This window comes from Rhineura floridana, chromosome 7 (genome assembly GCF_030035675.1).
Source record: "Rhineura floridana isolate rRhiFlo1 chromosome 7, rRhiFlo1.hap2, whole genome shotgun sequence".
Lineage (NCBI taxonomy): Eukaryota > Metazoa > Chordata > Lepidosauria > Squamata > Rhineuridae > Rhineura > Rhineura floridana.
In genome coordinates, this window is record NC_084486.1 from 88,511,956 (window position 1) to 88,529,678 (window position 17,723).

Consider the following 17,723-nt stretch of genomic DNA (forward strand, 5'->3'; position numbering starts at 1 on the left):
GGCTTGCAAGCCCGCCCCACGCACACGTGGCCCGGCGGCCGCTCCCACCACCAGCGCCGCTGCAGTATCACGTGCGGCCGGCGCCTTCCCTTCGGAGCGCTGGGTTGAGCCGGGCGCCTGGGATGCTGAGGATGGTTGCGCAGGCGGCGGGTTTGGGCCCTGGGCTGGAGCGCAGGAGCGCTTGCTGCTGGGGCCGGAGCAGGGGCGCGGTCCTCCTGCTCTTCTTCTCGCTGTCGCCGCGGCCCCTTGGAGGAGCGGCGTGGCTGCTGGGGCTGCGGCCGGAGAATACGGCGCCGGGGCGCGTGTGGCTCGAAGGCGGAGCGGTGCGGGCGGTCGAGGGCTCCCGCTTCTTGCTACGTCTCTATTTCCAACCACCGGCAGAAGGCAACGCTAGCAACAGCAGCAACAGCGGGGGGCAGCAGAGCGAGCGCCGGCTGGTCTTCGTCGAGCAACCCGCCAAGGCGGAACGCTGCCCAGAACGCAGCGCCTGGGCCTCGGATGTGGAGGTGCTGGGCCCACTGCTGCCCGGGGGCTCGGCCGGTTCGGCGTTGGCCGAGGTGAAGGTACGAGAGCCGCGCAAAGGCGAGCCAGGCGCCGGGCCTGAAGGGCGCCGCTTCTCGCTGTGCGCTTGGGATGGGCGCGCCTGGCAACTGCACGGCGCGCGTGGGGGGTTCGTGCTGCAAGTGGAGGCGCCGGCCGCGGGCTTATCCGCGGGGCTGGTCCCTCTGCCCGCCGAGGGTTGGCTGCGGGCCCTGGGGGCGCTAATCCTGCTGGGTATGTCGGCGCTCTTCAGTGGCCTCCGCTTGGCCGTGCTGTCGCTCGACCCGATGGAGCTGCGCGTGCTGCGCAACAGCGGCTCGGCGGCGGAGCGGGAACAGGCGCGCAAGGTGGAGGCGGCGCGCGGCCGCGGCGGGAGCGGCACTTACCTCCTGTGCACGTTGCTGCTTGGCCAGGCCGGCGCCAACGCCGCGCTGGCAGGCTGGTTGTGCGCCTCACTGCAGGCCGTCCATAGCCCGCTGCCGGAGGCAAGCCAAGGCGTGCCGTGGCTGCCTGTACTGCTCTGTACCGGGGTCGTCTTCCTGGGCGGGGAGATCTTGCCCTACTCGGTGTGCTCCCGCCATGGGCTCGCCATCGCAGCACATACACTGTTCCTTACCCGCCTGCTCATGGCTGCCACCTTCCCGATCTGCTACCCGCTCAGCCGCCTTCTGGATTGGGCCCTGCACCAGGAGTTGAGTACCTTCTCCACCCGGGAGCGCCTGTTGGAGACCCTGCGGGCTGCTGACCCCCATGGTGACCTGGTGAGCGAGGAGCTGGCCATGGTGCAAGGTGCACTGGAGCTACGCACTAAGGTGGTCGAGGACATCCTGACGCCACTGAGTGACTGCTTTATGTTGCGCTCTGATGCCATTCTGGATTTTACCACCATCTCTGAGATCCTGCGCTCAGGCTATACGCGCATTCCAGTCTACGAAGGTGAGCGGCGTGACAACATTGTCGACCTGCTGTTCGTCAAGGACTTGGCCTTCGTGGATCCTGATGACTGCACCCCGCTGCAGACGGTCACCCGCTTCTACCGCCGCCTGCTGCACTGTGTCTTCCATGACACCCGCTTAGATGCGCTGCTCAAGGAGTTCAAGAAGGGTGAGGGCCCGAGGCCCCAGCCGCTCGCCTCCCGCCAGCATCACATGCCTCTCTGCTCCCCGCGTGCCCTGCTTGCGAGGTACCCTGGGACTCCACATTGCCCCTTCCTGCATTGGCCTGCCCTCTTCCCATTGTCTTAGCTCAGTCTTGTCCTGCCTGGATAATGTGGCTGGACTCCTGGGGGGGATCCAAGGGTGTGTATGTGCGCCTGTGCTCTTGTCATGCATGGCCCATGCACTTTATGGGAATGATTCCAGTATTTCCTCCTGAGTCTTTCAGGATAAACATAGAGGATGTTCTCCTGAAGCTGCTTGGGGAGGAAGGCATTGGTATGTAGGTGTTTCCTCTACCTCCGCTCGGGGGGCATAAACTACTATGGACTCAATATTCTGCTGTCAGTCTCTCAGCTGAGTGATTCATGCATTTCCCCTTTAGCTTCCTTGCTGTTTGATCTTGATCTTTGCCTTCAGCAACTCTTGTAAGGAGAGAGAGTTCTGCCATAATCTGCCAGCTCCAGCCAAGGTGTATTGCATTATGCAGTCGTTATGGACGTATGAAGCTGCTTTGTACAAGTCAGACCATTGGTTCATGTAGCTTGGTATTTTCTACACTGACTGGTGGTAGTCCCCCAGGATCTCAGACAGGGCTGTTTCCTAATCCTATTTGGAAATACTAGGGGTTAAACCTGAGACTTTCTGCATGTAAAGCATGTGCTCCACTGTACTATGGCCCATTCTCAAGTGGGAGTCTTCTGAAAATACCCCGTACCATGTAATTTGTGCACCTGCCGTCCCGTGCAAGGTGACTGCAGAGCAACTAACCCAGCCCTGCCATTTCCTAAGCCAATTTTAAACGTCACACAGAACCTCACCTATTTTACATTTTGTCAAGGTAAGGTTGTTAGAAGGGAGACAGAACAGAGAAATAAAGGCAAGAAATGGGTAGGGTCATGGCCAACGGTCTTAAGTTTAAATTAGTGGCGGGGAATGTGTGGCCCTCCAAATGCCAACTCCCATCAGCCCCAGCAAGCAAGGCCCATGGTCAGGGATGATGAGAACTGTAGTCCTGCAACATCTGGAGGGCCTCAGGTTTCCCATCCCTGGTGCAGATTATATGTTAGGACACTGTCCACTTAAATGAGGAACATGGGCCAAATAGCATCGGACGTAACTGAGACTGGGGATGAATAAGTGACATCCTGTCAGTGTCCAAAACTATAACTTGGCTTCCTGATAGGTTTTTAAAACACAATACACATAATCCCTTGTTTTTGCTTTGTAACGTGGTTGATTGTGTCTTGGGTTCAGTGCTGCAGTTAGGAAGAGAGACCAAAGGTTATAGTTCTGCTATACAAGCATAGTAACAGACGGCTCCATTTGTGTTCAGTACCTCTCCTCCATCAGCTCAGAGATCCTATCGCCTTTAAAGATGGCCCATCCTCCCAGTTTCTCAGGAGAGCATTGTGCATCTCGATTTTTAGGTGTGTGCGCACATTGAACCAGCATAATACCACATTTAATTTGTCCAGTAGTGGTTCAACTTCTCCCCATTCATCTCTGAGTGATGCTAGGGTCACTTGGGTGAGTTGCATCTGGTTGTGCCAGACACAGGCAATCTAAAGCAGCTGCCCTCTTGAAAGGCAGGCAGTTTTATGTTTGGTCTTGAATTTGGCTTCTTTCTTTAATCTCCAGGTGTGTGCTGTACAGGCTCCCCTGACACTGTTGAGCTTTTCTCTGGCCATATGGAAATCATTTATATCCATTGATGTTGTTCAGGGTCACCAGTCTTCACAATTTTATTGTGAATTTTGTGATATCTGGTGCCAAAGCCACAGCAGCTGAAATTCTGGGATTTTTGCGCTTCCCCCCCCAAAAAAAATCCTTTTTCTAGATGTTGCTTCTGCAGTACAGTTAAAAGAGGTCAGAGGTCAAGCAATAACTGCTTTTCTCAAAAACTGACTAGGGCATCAGCACTGCTGTACAGAGCATTGAAATGTACCCAGTTGTGTAAGCAGATGGAAGGAATGCAAAAGGATCCTCACACCTAAGTTAGTATTAAAATGAACAGATACATAGTGGAAGTTGCACCTTTGAATGATACCATGTTGGTGATCAGAAAATATCTGGATGGGTAGGAATAACTTAACAGGTCAGGTTTTAACAGATAACGGGTCTGCACTGCTTACTTACTAGCAAAGACACCAAGACTAAGCATTTCTGAGATCCATGCATCTTGCCTCTCAGTCACCTCCCCTTTGCTAAGAAAATTTTTAAAGCAGCTTTCAGAACTATCCATAGTATGCAAGCTGAGATCTGGCCAGTGTTAAATACTACATCCCACGGCTTCTCTTCATTGTTGCTGTAGCTCAGCATAATGTTGCTGAGTCACATTCAGCTTGCTTTCAGTAGTGCTACTTCCTACCAAATTATTCCCCATTTTAGATGCTTTGGAAGGCTCTTCCAAAGGCAGCACACATGAAAAAGGGCAGTTCTGGCATTTCCCCATAGAGTTAGGTACAATGCTCTAGGGGGCAGAGAATCATACAGAAAAGGAGACACAGGTGCAGAACCTGCCATTTTTCTTCCATGAACATTGAACACCAAGTCTAAATTCCCTTTGCTCTCTGTCTCTCTGTACCATCATAGGACTTGAAGAGTTCTTGAATTTCTAGCCTTTTGTAATACTCTGATTCCAGTGTGAGAGTAGGATGGGACTCTGAGTTCATTGCTGAGGGGGCCCTGACTGAATGTTTTGTGCTGCCACAGGATAAGCGTTCCCTTGACATTACTCTTTTCTTTCCCTTCATTATAAACCTCTCACCAATATCAAGCATCATAACATCATTCCATTCAATTCACAGCCATTTCATCCTGCAGCAAGTAGAATGTGTTCCTTCCCTGACCTTCAGGGTATAACTAAAACCCAGATGTGAAGACGGCTCATTGCTTAGGTGCAAATTGCTTATCTGTCCTTGGCAGGCATGGGATAAAAAGGAGTGCTTTTGCTTTGCATGCTCATTTCACAAGAGGATTGCTACCCACTGAGTACTTGAGTCAACAGACCCTCAAGTATTTAACTGCTTTCCTTTTGTTGGGTGCAGTGGGCAGCTTACTAGAACTATTGCTCAGCTTGTTTGTGTACATTCCCTCCTTTGCAGGTAAATCCCACCTGGCCATTGTGCAACGGGTGAATAATGAAGGGGAAGGGGACCCCTTCTATGAGGTGATGGGGATTGTCACTCTTGAGGACGTGATTGAAGAGATAATCAAATCAGAGATTCTGGATGAGACAGACCTCTACAGTAAGTATTTGGGGCCCAGAGGTGACTGCTCCATCACCCCCCACAAAACAAGCAAGTTCAATCAGAACATACTTTAATTTTCTGACCATGATTTTGTGAATTATTGGCCTTGCTTGCTTGTTGAATTTTTTGGCTTGTCATCTCAAATCCTGTTAAGAACATAATAAGGGCCCCGCTGGATCAGGTCAAAAGTCCATCTAATCTAACATCCTTCTCCCACAGCAGTCAACCAAATGCCTATAGGAAGCCTGCAAGCAGGACCTGAGCACCACAGCACTCTCCCCACTGAGGCATGCTGCCTTTGGCAGTGGAGACAGAATGTAGCCATCATGACTAGTAGCTGCTGCTAGCCTTACCTTCCATAAATTTGTCTAATGTTTTAAAGATATCCAAGCTGGTGTCCATCACGACGTCTTGTCGGAGCACATTCCCTAGTTAACTATGATCAAACAATAGTTGTTATTTTATGTATTATTGTTTTGTTTTACATATTGTTTGATAATTTGATTACGCTGCCTTGAGTTCTCTTTTTTTTTTTAATAAGGCAAGGTATAATGTGTTTTTAAATAAATAAGAATAAATGATTGCTAGTGCCATCTTCTCTCCTTGACCCGGCACAGCTTGTATAGAGCTTTGGGATTTGGTGTATCTTTTATAACATCAGTTTCTTGAGATGTTTCTCTGTGAGGTGTGGATGTTGCCCATACTAGAACTCGAACGTGCCCCTTTATCAAGCTACTCATTCCTTCTTTGAATAAACAGAGCTGTGGAATACTGTGCAACTCAATTGGTCAATAGAAAAAAACTTCAGAACCACAACTTGTAGCTCCGCTCATCGTGGAATAGCCCTCTGTAGCAGAGGAAGGAACACTTCTTTAGAAAGGATTGGGATGGGCTGTACACATTTGGTGAAGCTGCTGGTTCCCACAATAACCGAGACAGTGTTCTAGCAGGAGCATTCCCTTGTATCCAATAGAACAAATGCAAATTATCCTGGGAGCTGTGTGGGTGACAGGCAGTATACTAATGGGTTAAATAATAAAATAGAATGAAAAGAGCTGTAGGTGGACAAAATAAGTCATGTATGGATTAAGTTTCAAACTTGTTTCAGTGTCACAGTTTAGCCCTGAGACACAGAGGAATGATAGATAGCTCCTAAGGTGGTGCAGAATGCCTTTGTCTCACCACATCTAGGCTGTGGGCACACTAGTTGCTTGAAAGCAGCTAGAATGTTTTTTCTTGCTGTGTTTTGAAGCGACTCTGCCCTCTGCTGGCCACACTTGCCTTCCCCACTGCTACCTTCAGACCTTTCAGGGCCGCCACACAGGAACACGTTGGGTCAATCACTGTCTTTGCCTGAGCCTGCTGCAAAGCGTTTCCATTGGCCACACCTGGAAGACAAAGGGGCTGATCTACCAATCAGATGCGAAACGTCCCTGGAGCTGATTTTTTTAAAAAATGCACTGGAGCTGATCTGATGAGATTTTAAGAGTAAGAAACGGCTGAGTTTGACTAGCATTGCATGCCTGTATTTTCGGAAAAGAGAGATAGAGACACGCTGGAACCAGCACAACAGTAAGTGTGTCTCTACTCTTAGTTTCCACACTTCCATAAACTCTGCTTCCAAATTCATGATGTGCATCTTTCTGGCAAGTGTGAACCCAGGACCTGTCAGATACTATAAAATAACTACTCCTTGTTGTGGTTCAGAGAAGAAATGTTGGGGCTAAATATCTACATAGTGGAAACTCCTTGGTGTGTTGAGCAAGAATAAGAACTCCTGTATTCAACTGGTCACTGCCATATAAAAATGACACAACAGCTCAGGAAATCCACAAATGACACAAGCCTTTGGCAATCTGAGTTTGCAGACAGGAGATGTCAGTTTCATAGCTGCCCACACATACATGCACCAATAAAGATTTGAGGGAATGGGAGAACAATCGTGGATACTTGAAACCTGCTATCTGTGTAGTATAGAGCCCCAAAGGTCAGGAGTTTTAATTTGCTTTGAAGTTCAGGAAGAGGAGAGGAAATTGCTTATATGGTGCCATTTGTAGATTAGCAGTGCCATAACTCTTTGTTTTTGTTACCCTGACTTTCAGCTGACAATCAGAAGAAGGAACGGGTGCCCCATCGGGGTCGGAAACCTCATGACTTCTCCATTTTCCAGCTTTCGGACAGTGAGATGAAGGTGAAGATCTCCCCGCAGCTGCTACTGGCGACACATCGCTTCATGGCTACAGGTATCCAGCACCTTTAGTGATGAGGGTCCTGACACTTTGACCAGTCCTTGCCTTGGGCCAGTGCTGCCAGCAAGCATGATGCCTGTATACCTTAAGGAGTTGTGCTGATGTTCTATCCTCCACATTCAAAGATGGGATGGCACTAGCTTTCCTACCTCAAGATTTGGCCTCCTCCTACTTTATGGGAAATACAGTACTGCTGGGAACTATTTTGAGCTCCCGGTTTTGTGTGGAGAGGGGTGGTGGTGGATGCAGGGCACTAGTTTTGCCTTAGGTGCCATTCTCCCCAGTGAAACTAAGCCAGACTTGTATCACTTGATCCCACCCGCAGTCTCTGAACTGAAGGATTCCTTTGCTCTTCTTAAGCTTCCATGCCACACCTGGTAACTCTCTTGGGCTGTCTGTGTAAGGTTATAGAAGGCGTATCCCCCCCTCAAAAAAAAACTCTTAACTGCTTTCCTTTCCCATTCTGTCCTTGCAGAGGTAGAGCCCTTCAAGGTGCCGTATCTCTCTGAGAAGATCCTGCTGAGGCTGCTCAAACACCCAAATGTCATCCAAGAGATAAAATTTGACCACAAGAACAAGCGAGCCCCTGAACACGACCTCTTTCAACGTAACCGGCCAGTTGACTACTTTGTGCTCATCCTGCAGGTCTGTCAAATGTTACTTGAGAATCCATAATCTCAAGAGTGGAGAGACTGCTTAGTACAGGTCTCCCTTGGGTGTTTAGGCCCCCTTAGGCCTATAAGCAGCGGCTTTACTTCTCCAGTAGATTTGGTGGTGCAACAAATGGTGCAGCCGAAAGAAAGGTCTGTGGTGTTGGATTCTGGCTCTTTTGTCCTAAACTTTTTTAAATTTTTTAACTGCAGTTTCATGAAAGAAAGAAAGGAAGGAAGGAAGAAACCATGTCCATTCACATTAGCAAAACATTTAAACAGCTACACATCCATTTAGTTTAAATGTATGGATCAATATAAGCTATCCAAATATGTATCCAGACAAAGTTGGTGTTTATAGAAAAAATGGAAATGGACTGCCTTCAAGTCGATCCCGACTTATGGTGACCCTATGAATAGGGTTTTCATGCTAAGCAGTATTCAGACGGGGTTTACCATTGCCTCCCTCTGAGGCTTGAGAGGCAGTCACTGGCCCAAGGTTACCCAGGGAGCTTCATAGCTATGTGAGGATTCCAACCCTGGTCTCCCAGGTCATAGTCCACCACTTTAACCACTACACCACACTGGCTCCGTGTAGCCAGTTTGAACATGCTCAAATGTTGCAAGAGCATTTAGGTCATCAAACCATTGCATCATAGCTAGCAGGTATTTGTCCTTCCAGACTCACACTATGAGTCTCTTAGCAACTATTAAGCCACATAATGTCCATTCTTCTTGCCTTAAAATTGGTGACACTCTTAAATCTGTTACCATAGCACCACACCTTCATCTGGATGTTCAGCTTCCAGCCTTGGGCTCTCTTATCTGTAATGGGTTACAAGTTTAGTAATGTTTGTTAAATGGCTAAAAAATCAGCATGCTAAAGTCTTGTCCACAGTAAATGCTAATTCTTTCTCTCTGTTTCATGATGTTGTTTACAAGCCGGTACGGGGGGGGGGGGAGAAACCTTGTTAGCTTGAGCTTGGCTTACGGCAGCCAGTCACTAGGTATGCCAAGTGTACCTTTCTCCTTGCACGAGGCTGGCTTTTAACGTTGACTTCCAACCCTGGGACCTTTCTTCCTCTGTCACTTTCGTTGATGCTTCTTCCTCCTGACACACATATCATGCATGGGTTTTCCAAGTTCAGCAAGTGCCCCTCAGTCCCAGCTTTTATCTCCCCCACTTTCCTGTGCTTTCCACTTTTGATGCCCCCAGTAGCCTTTGACTTCTGCCTCCTGCTTTCTACCTTTATGAAGAGGAACGGCCACAAGTGACTGGTGAGTGAACAACCATTGCTCTTGAGCAAAGAAAATTTGTCATGCTGCAAATATTGTGAGGACAAAAACAGAGTTGCCTTTCCTTTTGTTTTTGTTTCTTCAGGGTAAAGTGGAGGTGGAAGTGGGGAAAGAAGGTCTGCGCTTTGAGAACGGAGCCTTCACATACTATGGTGTTCCAGCCATCATGGCTGTTGTCTGCTCAGGTAAAAACCCAGAGCAAGCCACAGATGAGTTGGGGAAAGGCCCAAGAATTAGGCTCCTCTAAACTGAGAAGGCAGAAGTTGGGCGAAAAATACGTCTGTGCCAGGGACTGCCATTCATCTGTGCCAATTCAAGCATGCCACAGCTGGTATAACCCAGGTGCCTCTTCATGCTCTTGGGAAAGTGCCTCTCCTCTGTACCAGGTAGTGGAGGCACAACAAACCTCTGACTAGGACTCATCTTCCATCTGCCCCCTGTATTTTCAGATAACGACGTGCGCAAAATGAGCAGCCTGGCCGGGTCATCTTTCCTGTGTATGTATCTTCTCCCTGACCTAATCTTTTGCTGATGTGGATTGTGTGGAGGGGGCTGGTCCAGGCAGGGCATTCCCTGATGCACCAGGCAGAGGTCTGTGGATAAAGGGCTGGACTTCCTGCCACTTCTCTCTGTCCCCTCCATAGCCCACGTTTCCCCCTTCCCAGCCTGGAAGGAGCTGTCTTTGATTTTCCAGGGAATGCTTCCAGACTCTCTGCTAGCTGTGATTTTAACATCCCTAACCTCAGCCACATCCAGCTCTTGAGTCCAGGTCTTCAGTTAAGTTTTATCAATGTCAACGTCTACTTTGGCTTAGCTGTCTTAGAGCAGCACTCCTCTAGATGTTGGTATCTAAGTTACTGCCAGGTAGACGTTTGGAATATTTGTCAGCTTGTTACTTGTGGTGGTGCTAGAGATAGTCTGGCTTGACTGTCTTTCCCCGAGTCCCTGATCCATAATTGGGTGCACTTCCCTGCTTGCCATGGGTCATAGCATGCAACCAGGGAGAGTGGGTTTGGGGGCATATTTGGAAGCAGGGAAAAGGAGAAAGGAAACCATGGTAGACATCAGAAACAATGCTGAGGAATGAAGAAGCCATTGAAGGTACCAATAAGTGTTTCAGAGGGCGAGGATTGCAAATGTATAATTGCTAAAATATATTTATATGCCAGTTTATTCAATCTGACATTTGACCCCTTTAGAATGGAGACTGGGCTGCACAACAGTATTGGTGGGGCATTTAAAGTAACACTGTTAAGGTCAAATACAGTCTTTTCTTTCATCTTCTATTTTTTTAAACAAACAACCCCAATATAGCCTTACAGAACCAGTGTTTGTTTCTCCCACCCCAGCCCATGAATGCCTGATCCAAACTTTGGCCTTTAGAATTTCAAATGGTCCTTTGGGAATGAACAGGGATCTGGGTTGATTTAATAAATGTGTTGTTCCTGCAGACACTGTCACACAGATCTGACACACAGTCAGGCCCAGCATCAATGACAGGTGTTGGCAGGCACCTATACTGCACACACACCAGCAAGAGACCCATGATGGCAGCACCTGTGGCTGATCTCCACTTCCTGTTTGTGTTTCTCTCTGGATCCAGTGTGGCAGTGGCAAAAAGGAGGAGGAGCCACAGACACCTAGCTATTCTTTCTCTCTCTTGGCCTTATTTATTTATTTATTTAGAGCATTTGTGCCCCGCTCTTCAGCCAAAAAGGCTCCTAGAGTGGCTTATATGCAATCAGTTAAAATAAGTAAGTCCCTGCCCACAGGCCTACAATCTAAAAAACAGGGCACACAAGGGAAGGGGGACAGGAAGGGAAGGGGGGGAAGCAATCTTGGATACCAGTTCTTAAATAGTAGTTGTTATAATGACCGGTTGTCATAGAAACAGTTCAGGGCTAGGAGTTGCCTGATGGAGCTGTCATCCGCCCAAGTTATGAAGTGGTGGCAGCTGCTCCTGTTGCTGTCTGGATTACTATGTTCTCTCATCTTCCATCATTTCTTTCCTATGACTCTACATCCAGTTAAGAGGCAGCAGAGAGGTACAGCAGCCCCAGACCTCTCATGTGTGCATCTCTTGTTCATGGCCCATGAAAAGTTGGAGCTGGGCCTGTGTATACTTAGTAGGAGCAGTAACAACATCAAGCCATCCATGGACTGCGAAAAGGACAAATAATTGGGTGTTAAACCAGAACTATCACTAGAAGCTAAAATGATGAAACTTAGGTTATCATACTTTGGACACATAATGAGAAGGCATGATTCACTGGAAAAGACAGTAATGCTGGGAAAAACAGAAGGGAGTAGAAAAAGAGGAAGGCCAAACAAGGGACGGATGATTCCATAAAGGAAGCTACAGAGCTGAACTTACAAGATCTGAACAGGGTGGTTCATGACAGATGCTATTGGAGGTTGCTGATTCATAGGATCTCTATAAGTCGTAATCGACTTGAAGGCATGTAGCAACATGTACATAAACAAGTGCATGCATATAGCCCAGTTCACATGCAGAATACCCTTTTTCCTCTAGTCAGTAATGCTCCATGCAAATAAGGAAAATCTGTAGAAATAAAAGCTATGACCGCTAAACCTTGGATCCATAATCTCTTGTGAATGCCCTGAAATAATAACTTTGCTCCTTGGGTATCTGCATTCCATCTTGTATATTAGTGCCATCCAGTGGTGGTTTTTGGAATTGCAACGTGGATCTATAATAAGTGCTCATAAACTATTAAATCCTCATTTTCCATTTCCAGGAGTCTAAATGTGCTGATATTAAGTGAGGTGTTGTGTCTATGAGATAATGCTGGGTAACATGGTGTGAAATCCCTTTTCATGGTCCATATTCTGTTTGTGCTCCCCCCCTTCAGTCTGGAGTTAGATCCTCCATAATATAACCCTACAAAACTAAGAGGGCTTGGGGAATATTAACAGGTCCTGTCCTACATCTGGCAGTGTGTGCCTGGTGGACCCTTCTACCTGTTCCCTTTATAGCTGCAAGGAAGACAACTCTTCCTTACCAACAAGCCATGTATGGATTACAATTTTGCAAGGGCAGGCTACAAGGGGCATCATAAAAGCCATTGTACTGTTAACTATCCAGCTTAGTTCTTCTTTGTTCCTTCTAAACCCAATCCTTTGCTCCTTCCCTTTTCCTCTGGTTTTTGTCTCCTGATCCTGGCCCTCTCATCTAGTGCCCGTGTCTGTGTCCCGTACCTTCGCCTTTAGCAGAGGGGAATCTCTCGCTGGCTCCCCAGGTAACTGTACGCATAGCACCCAGCAAAGATTCCCATTCTATTGCCTGATAATCCTGGGTCATATACCTGAACCCTTCCTCCAGTCACAAGTGTTGGGAGTATGGAAGAACACATGCTACACTACCCCACTGCCTCATGACTCTATGCTTATACGTACACCCTTCCTCCAATCCCAAGTATTTGCATATAAGCTCTGCATGCATGCAGAAATGAAACACTGTAAATATTTTTGCATGTGGCATGCTTCTCCACAACTGTTTTCTATTTGCCTGTGCTGAGCAGTGATCTGTATCCAAGTCTATCCAAGGATTACCGCTTTCTCATGATGTATTGTACTCATAGAGAAGCTACAGTCAACATATATTGCATATGAAGATGCATGTGTCTTATGAATGTGCGCATAAACAGAAATATGCTGCTATGTTCCAAGGCATATGTTCAATTAGCCAGGTCCAAAATGAGGGTCTAAGGACATCACTTGATTGAGGGTTGTGGTCTCACTACTGCAGTTATGCATGCTCCTTCATTTTAATAATAGTTTTTCCAGCAATGTGCATAGTGCCTGAATTAAGAGATATCTTCTTAAATGGAAATTGGCTAAGAGCTAGCAAATGAAGAGGGAAAGGCAGGAAAGCTAGGACTGCACATGAAAATAGTAAAATACGCATTTTCTGTGTATAATTTACACAAGCAGCAATAGGGATTTGGAACGGGAGGGGAGGAGTCAAAGGGAAATTGTGTGGAAGTAATACATTTTTTGAAAAGGTCAACGTAAGAGTAGTTACTATATCTAATGAAGTGGAATCTAGTCCATGAAACCATTTGCCATAAAATTCATTAAGTGCCACAAGTCTCTTCTCTTGTTGTTACTGGGATAGGTATCCTAGGAAGTGTTTGAGGTGCTAGCAAGAAAGGAAAAAAACAAAAGACACAAGAAAGATTAATCAAGGGAACTAGAAAAATGAAGAACTTGACATGAAATGTTGCAAGATAGAATGGTTAAGATAGGGTTGAGTAATGCTGCACAAAATGTGAAGCTAAAGAGATGCGTTTTAGCCAGTGGAAAGGATGAAAGAGAAAAGTGTTAACCAGTTTTGGCAGTAAGAAGTAAATAAGAAGACGTGGCATTGGTAAAGTTGTAGAGGAACATGACAGCAACAAAGGACATAGAACAGAGGAATTCAAAGGGAGCTGTAGGTGTGCTAATAAGCTTTAGGTTGCTGACATAGGAGGGAGGGAGAAAGAAAATGAAGACTTCAGAACATTTTAAATAGACTCCTGAGTAACTGTTGGGAGGATAGGAAAGAATATGTCACCCAACAGAAACTACACAGAATCAGCCCAACCAGAGATGCAAACTGGAAAGCCCAAACTCCAAGGAAGCCTGCCCTGGCAAGGCACATGTCTTGGAGAAAGAGCTGCTACCTGCACTTTTGGAGGAGGCACATAGGGGCAGCTGAACAGTTCATTAGTTGGGCTGATGTCCCCTGTATTCCCAGAGGATGCAGTTGAGAGACTTTTGATCAATGCTGGCCACAAATCATAAATCCAGCTTGTAAAAGGAGAAAGTGAAGAAATGACAGACATTAAAAGTTAAAAAAAAATAAGGAAACAGTATCCTGGTAAACTCTTGATCATTTAAAAAGGCATTATGCTGCTCAGCATATAAGACACAAAAGAAAACAGACTTAATTTGCAAACAGCTGTAAAAACAAAAACCTTGGTCTGGCCCTAAATTAATGTAAAAAGAATACTGTGGTTTCTGTATAGACAGGAGACTCCTAGGGTGTGTAGAAGTACATTAGTTTGTAAATTACAGGGGGGGGATAAAAAATAGTCGAACAAGGGGAACTATTCACTTTAACTTACAATACCTACAGAATTATGAAAGCATTTGAACTACAGAATGTTAAAGGTGTCTGTTGAAAAAAGAAAATGGAGGAGTATAGAATTGTCCTGTTTGAGCCCCTAGCAGTTTATTGTATCCTGGGGTGTCAGGTTTTTAAAAAATCCTCCCTGTACGTTGCAGGGATGTTTGAGGAATGGGGGGTGGGGGGACAGCGATAGGATACTTTTTTCCCTTTCCCAACTCTCCAGAAACCTTTTCCCCAGTACATAGCAATAAATTGCTCAATTTGGGGGCTGATCTCCAATCCCTAACCCAAGCCTCTTAGTACTACATAGCATGGGGAAGAAAAAAGGAATTCTGTTCCCTCCTCTCAGCTCCTTGCAAGTCCTGAACTAAGAGAATCCTGTTTCAGGCTGGCTGGAGCCCCGAATAAAAGCACTCTTCCTTAGGAAGTGGAGATTATACACAGTACCATTTTGCTATGGGTCCATACTTGGCCATACTAATACAGTCAAAACTTCCACCAAAGATGGGCGTTTCTGCCTGGAGAGCACATTAAACAGATAAACAAGCTACTACTTGTTGGCAAATAAACTATGATTACTGCAGCTCAAACTGCTGCAGACAAAGGTACCACTCAAATCTCTGTTTCTACTAGCTATAAAAGCCATCAATACATGAAGCTGATACAAGGCATCATGGTTACAAACTGTCAAATTGGAAAACCTGACCCACTTCATTCCTTATTGGGCATTAAGCAAGAGAGAGCCAGCAATTTCTCCAAATTCTTCTGCAATCCTCTCTCGCCCCATCCTCCATCCAGCCCTCTTATTTTTCAAGCAGGCAGAACTATAGCTGGTGACCTGAATCCACTTCATGTGAATAATCCCTCACATTTTCCTCTTGCTAATATCTCTGCTTAGTCTTGCCACAAATCAGCTTGAGGAGCATGGTGCGTGCTTGCGGCAAGTGTGTATGTGTGTGATTTTAGAAGAACAGCTATTGATTTAAAAGGAAAAAACCTGCAAGCAGGCTGTCCCCTCCAACCCTGCTGTATGTTGTTTTCTCTACCATGCAGCATCCCCATAGTTCGGTTGTGAGAAGATGCTCGACCATTTATTTATTTATTATTTGATTTATATCCCGCCCTTCCTCCCAGCAGGAGCCCAGGAGGAAGAACCTTTTTTCTCCTTTAGCCTCTCTGTGATATTAGCCCCTGAGAACTATTATTAAAGTGAGGCAGCCACTTGTGATAGCAGAGTGGTGGTGGGGCTCTTTCTCCTAAGTTCCCCATCCATTCCCATCTGTTGGAGGACAGAACTGTGCATGCCACATGACCTGTCCTGGCCACCCTAAATTAGCCTGCTGCTTGAGGTGCAGTGGAGGTCATTCTTGTTTCTCGCTGTTGAAGTAGGATTCAGCTATCAGGCCAGTTGGCTTCTGTAGAATGGAGAAGGGGCACCATCTTATCCTCCAGCAGCAAAATGTTTTGAACTGTACCTTGGAAGTGCATGGCTGGAGATCCTTGTGGACAAACTAAAATGCCAGACTTGAGAAGGGACTTAAGAAATGCTTCCCTCACTTTATTTGTTGCCTCTTTCTCTTTGTCTCTAGTGAACCAGTCACCGTCCCGTTGCAGTGGATTAAACCGCTCAGAGTCTCCCATCCGAGAGCGCAATGACTATGGAGGCAGCAGTAGCCAACTCCACAGCAGCAGCAACAACATCTACACGCCAGATTACTCTGTGCACATCCTCTGTGATGTGCAGTTTGTCAAGGTATCTGCTGGACTGGATGACTGGAGCATGTGTAGACTCCTTGCATGTTATATTAATAGCTCCATGCCCAAGAGTATAACTTTTTATTAACATAAAAGACTGCCTCATATGTGAAAATTATTTATTAGCTGAACACTCATGTAGCATCAACAGAGAAATGAAGAGAACCCTGCCTAGTGAGCTTTCAACCTTAATTTAGATGGACAGAAATTAAGAGGCAGGACAAGATTTGATGGAAGAAACAAGGATGGATGGGAGAGAGTTGACCAACTACACATGACACAGAATCTGCAAGTCTCTGGGCTTTGTTTTGGGAGAGATTAACGCATCCTTGTAATCTTTTGGTTGCTGAGGTACAGCTGTCTTTCCTTGGAGTTGCATAAATTGTAATTGCTGGGGAAATGCAATTCTCCCTGCTACATAAGTCTAATGTGGAGCACAACAAAACATTTTATCTGCCCCTGTGCCACAAATATGCCTACCCTTCTGCTGCACCACCAGCTTGCTAGCGACAGGTGACTTAACATCTGTTTATGGATAGTGCCCATGATAGCAACTGTTGATACAAGATATATTTTCCTACTCCAGCATCCATGCAGTTTTTGGATTTTAAAAAGGGGTTTCTTTAATGGGAAATGGAATTCTGTAAAAAGTAAGACTTTACTTTGCTGTACCACACAAGTATCTGTGTAGTCTATTTAAAAGGGTGATGAAGTTCAAAGCTACTCTCTGCAGCAATGCTCTGGCAATGTTAAGCCCCACCCTTTTTTAAAAAAAGATCTTCCTTTTTTTTTGTTCTATACAACAATAGAGCTCACACTTCACCTTTGTTTTCCTGCCCTCTGAAATAAGTTGTAAAGACATGTTGCCTCCATGTTACAGTTGATCAGAGGCAATGTGGTTTTCAGGTTAGAACAGCCTTCCTCAACTTAGTGCTTTCCAAATGTGTTGGACTACAACTCCGTCAGCCGCATCCAGCTTGGCCAGCAGTCAGAGTAAATGGGGAAAGTAGCCCAAACCATCTGGAGGGCACCAAGTTGGGGAAGGCTGGGTTAGAATGATGGCCTTATAACACAAGAAACCCAGATGCAAATCCTTGTTCAGCCATGAATTTGCTGTATGACCTTAAATTAATCACAATACTTAAATTGAACTCACTGGGTAAATGAAAAAACTTTGAATGCAAGTGAGATGCCAGGGAAGTCCTACAGTAGACCACAGAATACTTTGCAGAAGAAAAGATTTTGAGGAGAGATCTAAGAGTGGGGAATGATTTGGTATATAACAAGGAGGCTGTTCAGAAAGGGGGGCCAATTTGAATAAGGGAAGGCAACTGAAAGCAGATAAGATTACTTCTTTTCCATGTAAAGTTGGGAAGAGGAGTCAAAGCAGACTATTGAGGACCAGAGTGGTGACCATTGTGTGTAAGGATCAGGGTCAAAACTGAAAGCAGCATAAAAGTATTGCAAGGACTTTGCAGTTATTGGGGGAGGGGGTTAAGGAAACGAGAAGAGACCTGCTGGATCAGACCAAAGGCATATCTAGTCCAACGTCCTCTTTCTTACAGTGACCACCTGCCAGCATCCTGTTTTGTACTGTGACCAACTAGATGCCTATGGGAAACCCCAAACAGGACAAGAAGGTGGCACTATTTTAAATATATTGAAGGAGGAAAAGATGCTGCAATGAAATG

General features: G+C 46.2%; 1 protein-coding gene across 2 annotated transcripts in view; it reads left to right on the forward strand.

The window, feature by feature from the left end:
* Nucleotides 1–17,723, forward strand: part of CNNM1 (cyclin and CBS domain divalent metal cation transport mediator 1) — a 23,416-nt gene continuing 5,693 nt past the window's right edge. The window contains exons 1-8 of one of the 2 annotated variants that reach the window (XM_061636320.1): nucleotides 1–1,644; nucleotides 4,802–4,945; nucleotides 7,051–7,191; nucleotides 7,673–7,842; nucleotides 9,229–9,328; nucleotides 9,593–9,640; nucleotides 12,341–12,403; nucleotides 15,867–16,030. In XM_061636320.1, the coding sequence (XP_061492304.1) occupies nucleotides 123–1,644; nucleotides 4,802–4,945; nucleotides 7,051–7,191; nucleotides 7,673–7,842; nucleotides 9,229–9,328; nucleotides 9,593–9,640; nucleotides 12,341–12,403; nucleotides 15,867–16,030 (2,352 nt within the window). In that variant the 5' untranslated portion in view covers nucleotides 1–122. The remainder of the gene's footprint in view (nucleotides 1,645–4,801; nucleotides 4,946–7,050; nucleotides 7,192–7,672; nucleotides 7,843–9,228; nucleotides 9,329–9,592; nucleotides 9,641–12,340; nucleotides 12,404–15,866; nucleotides 16,031–17,723) is intronic. The other variant, XM_061636321.1, reaches the window with a different exon arrangement.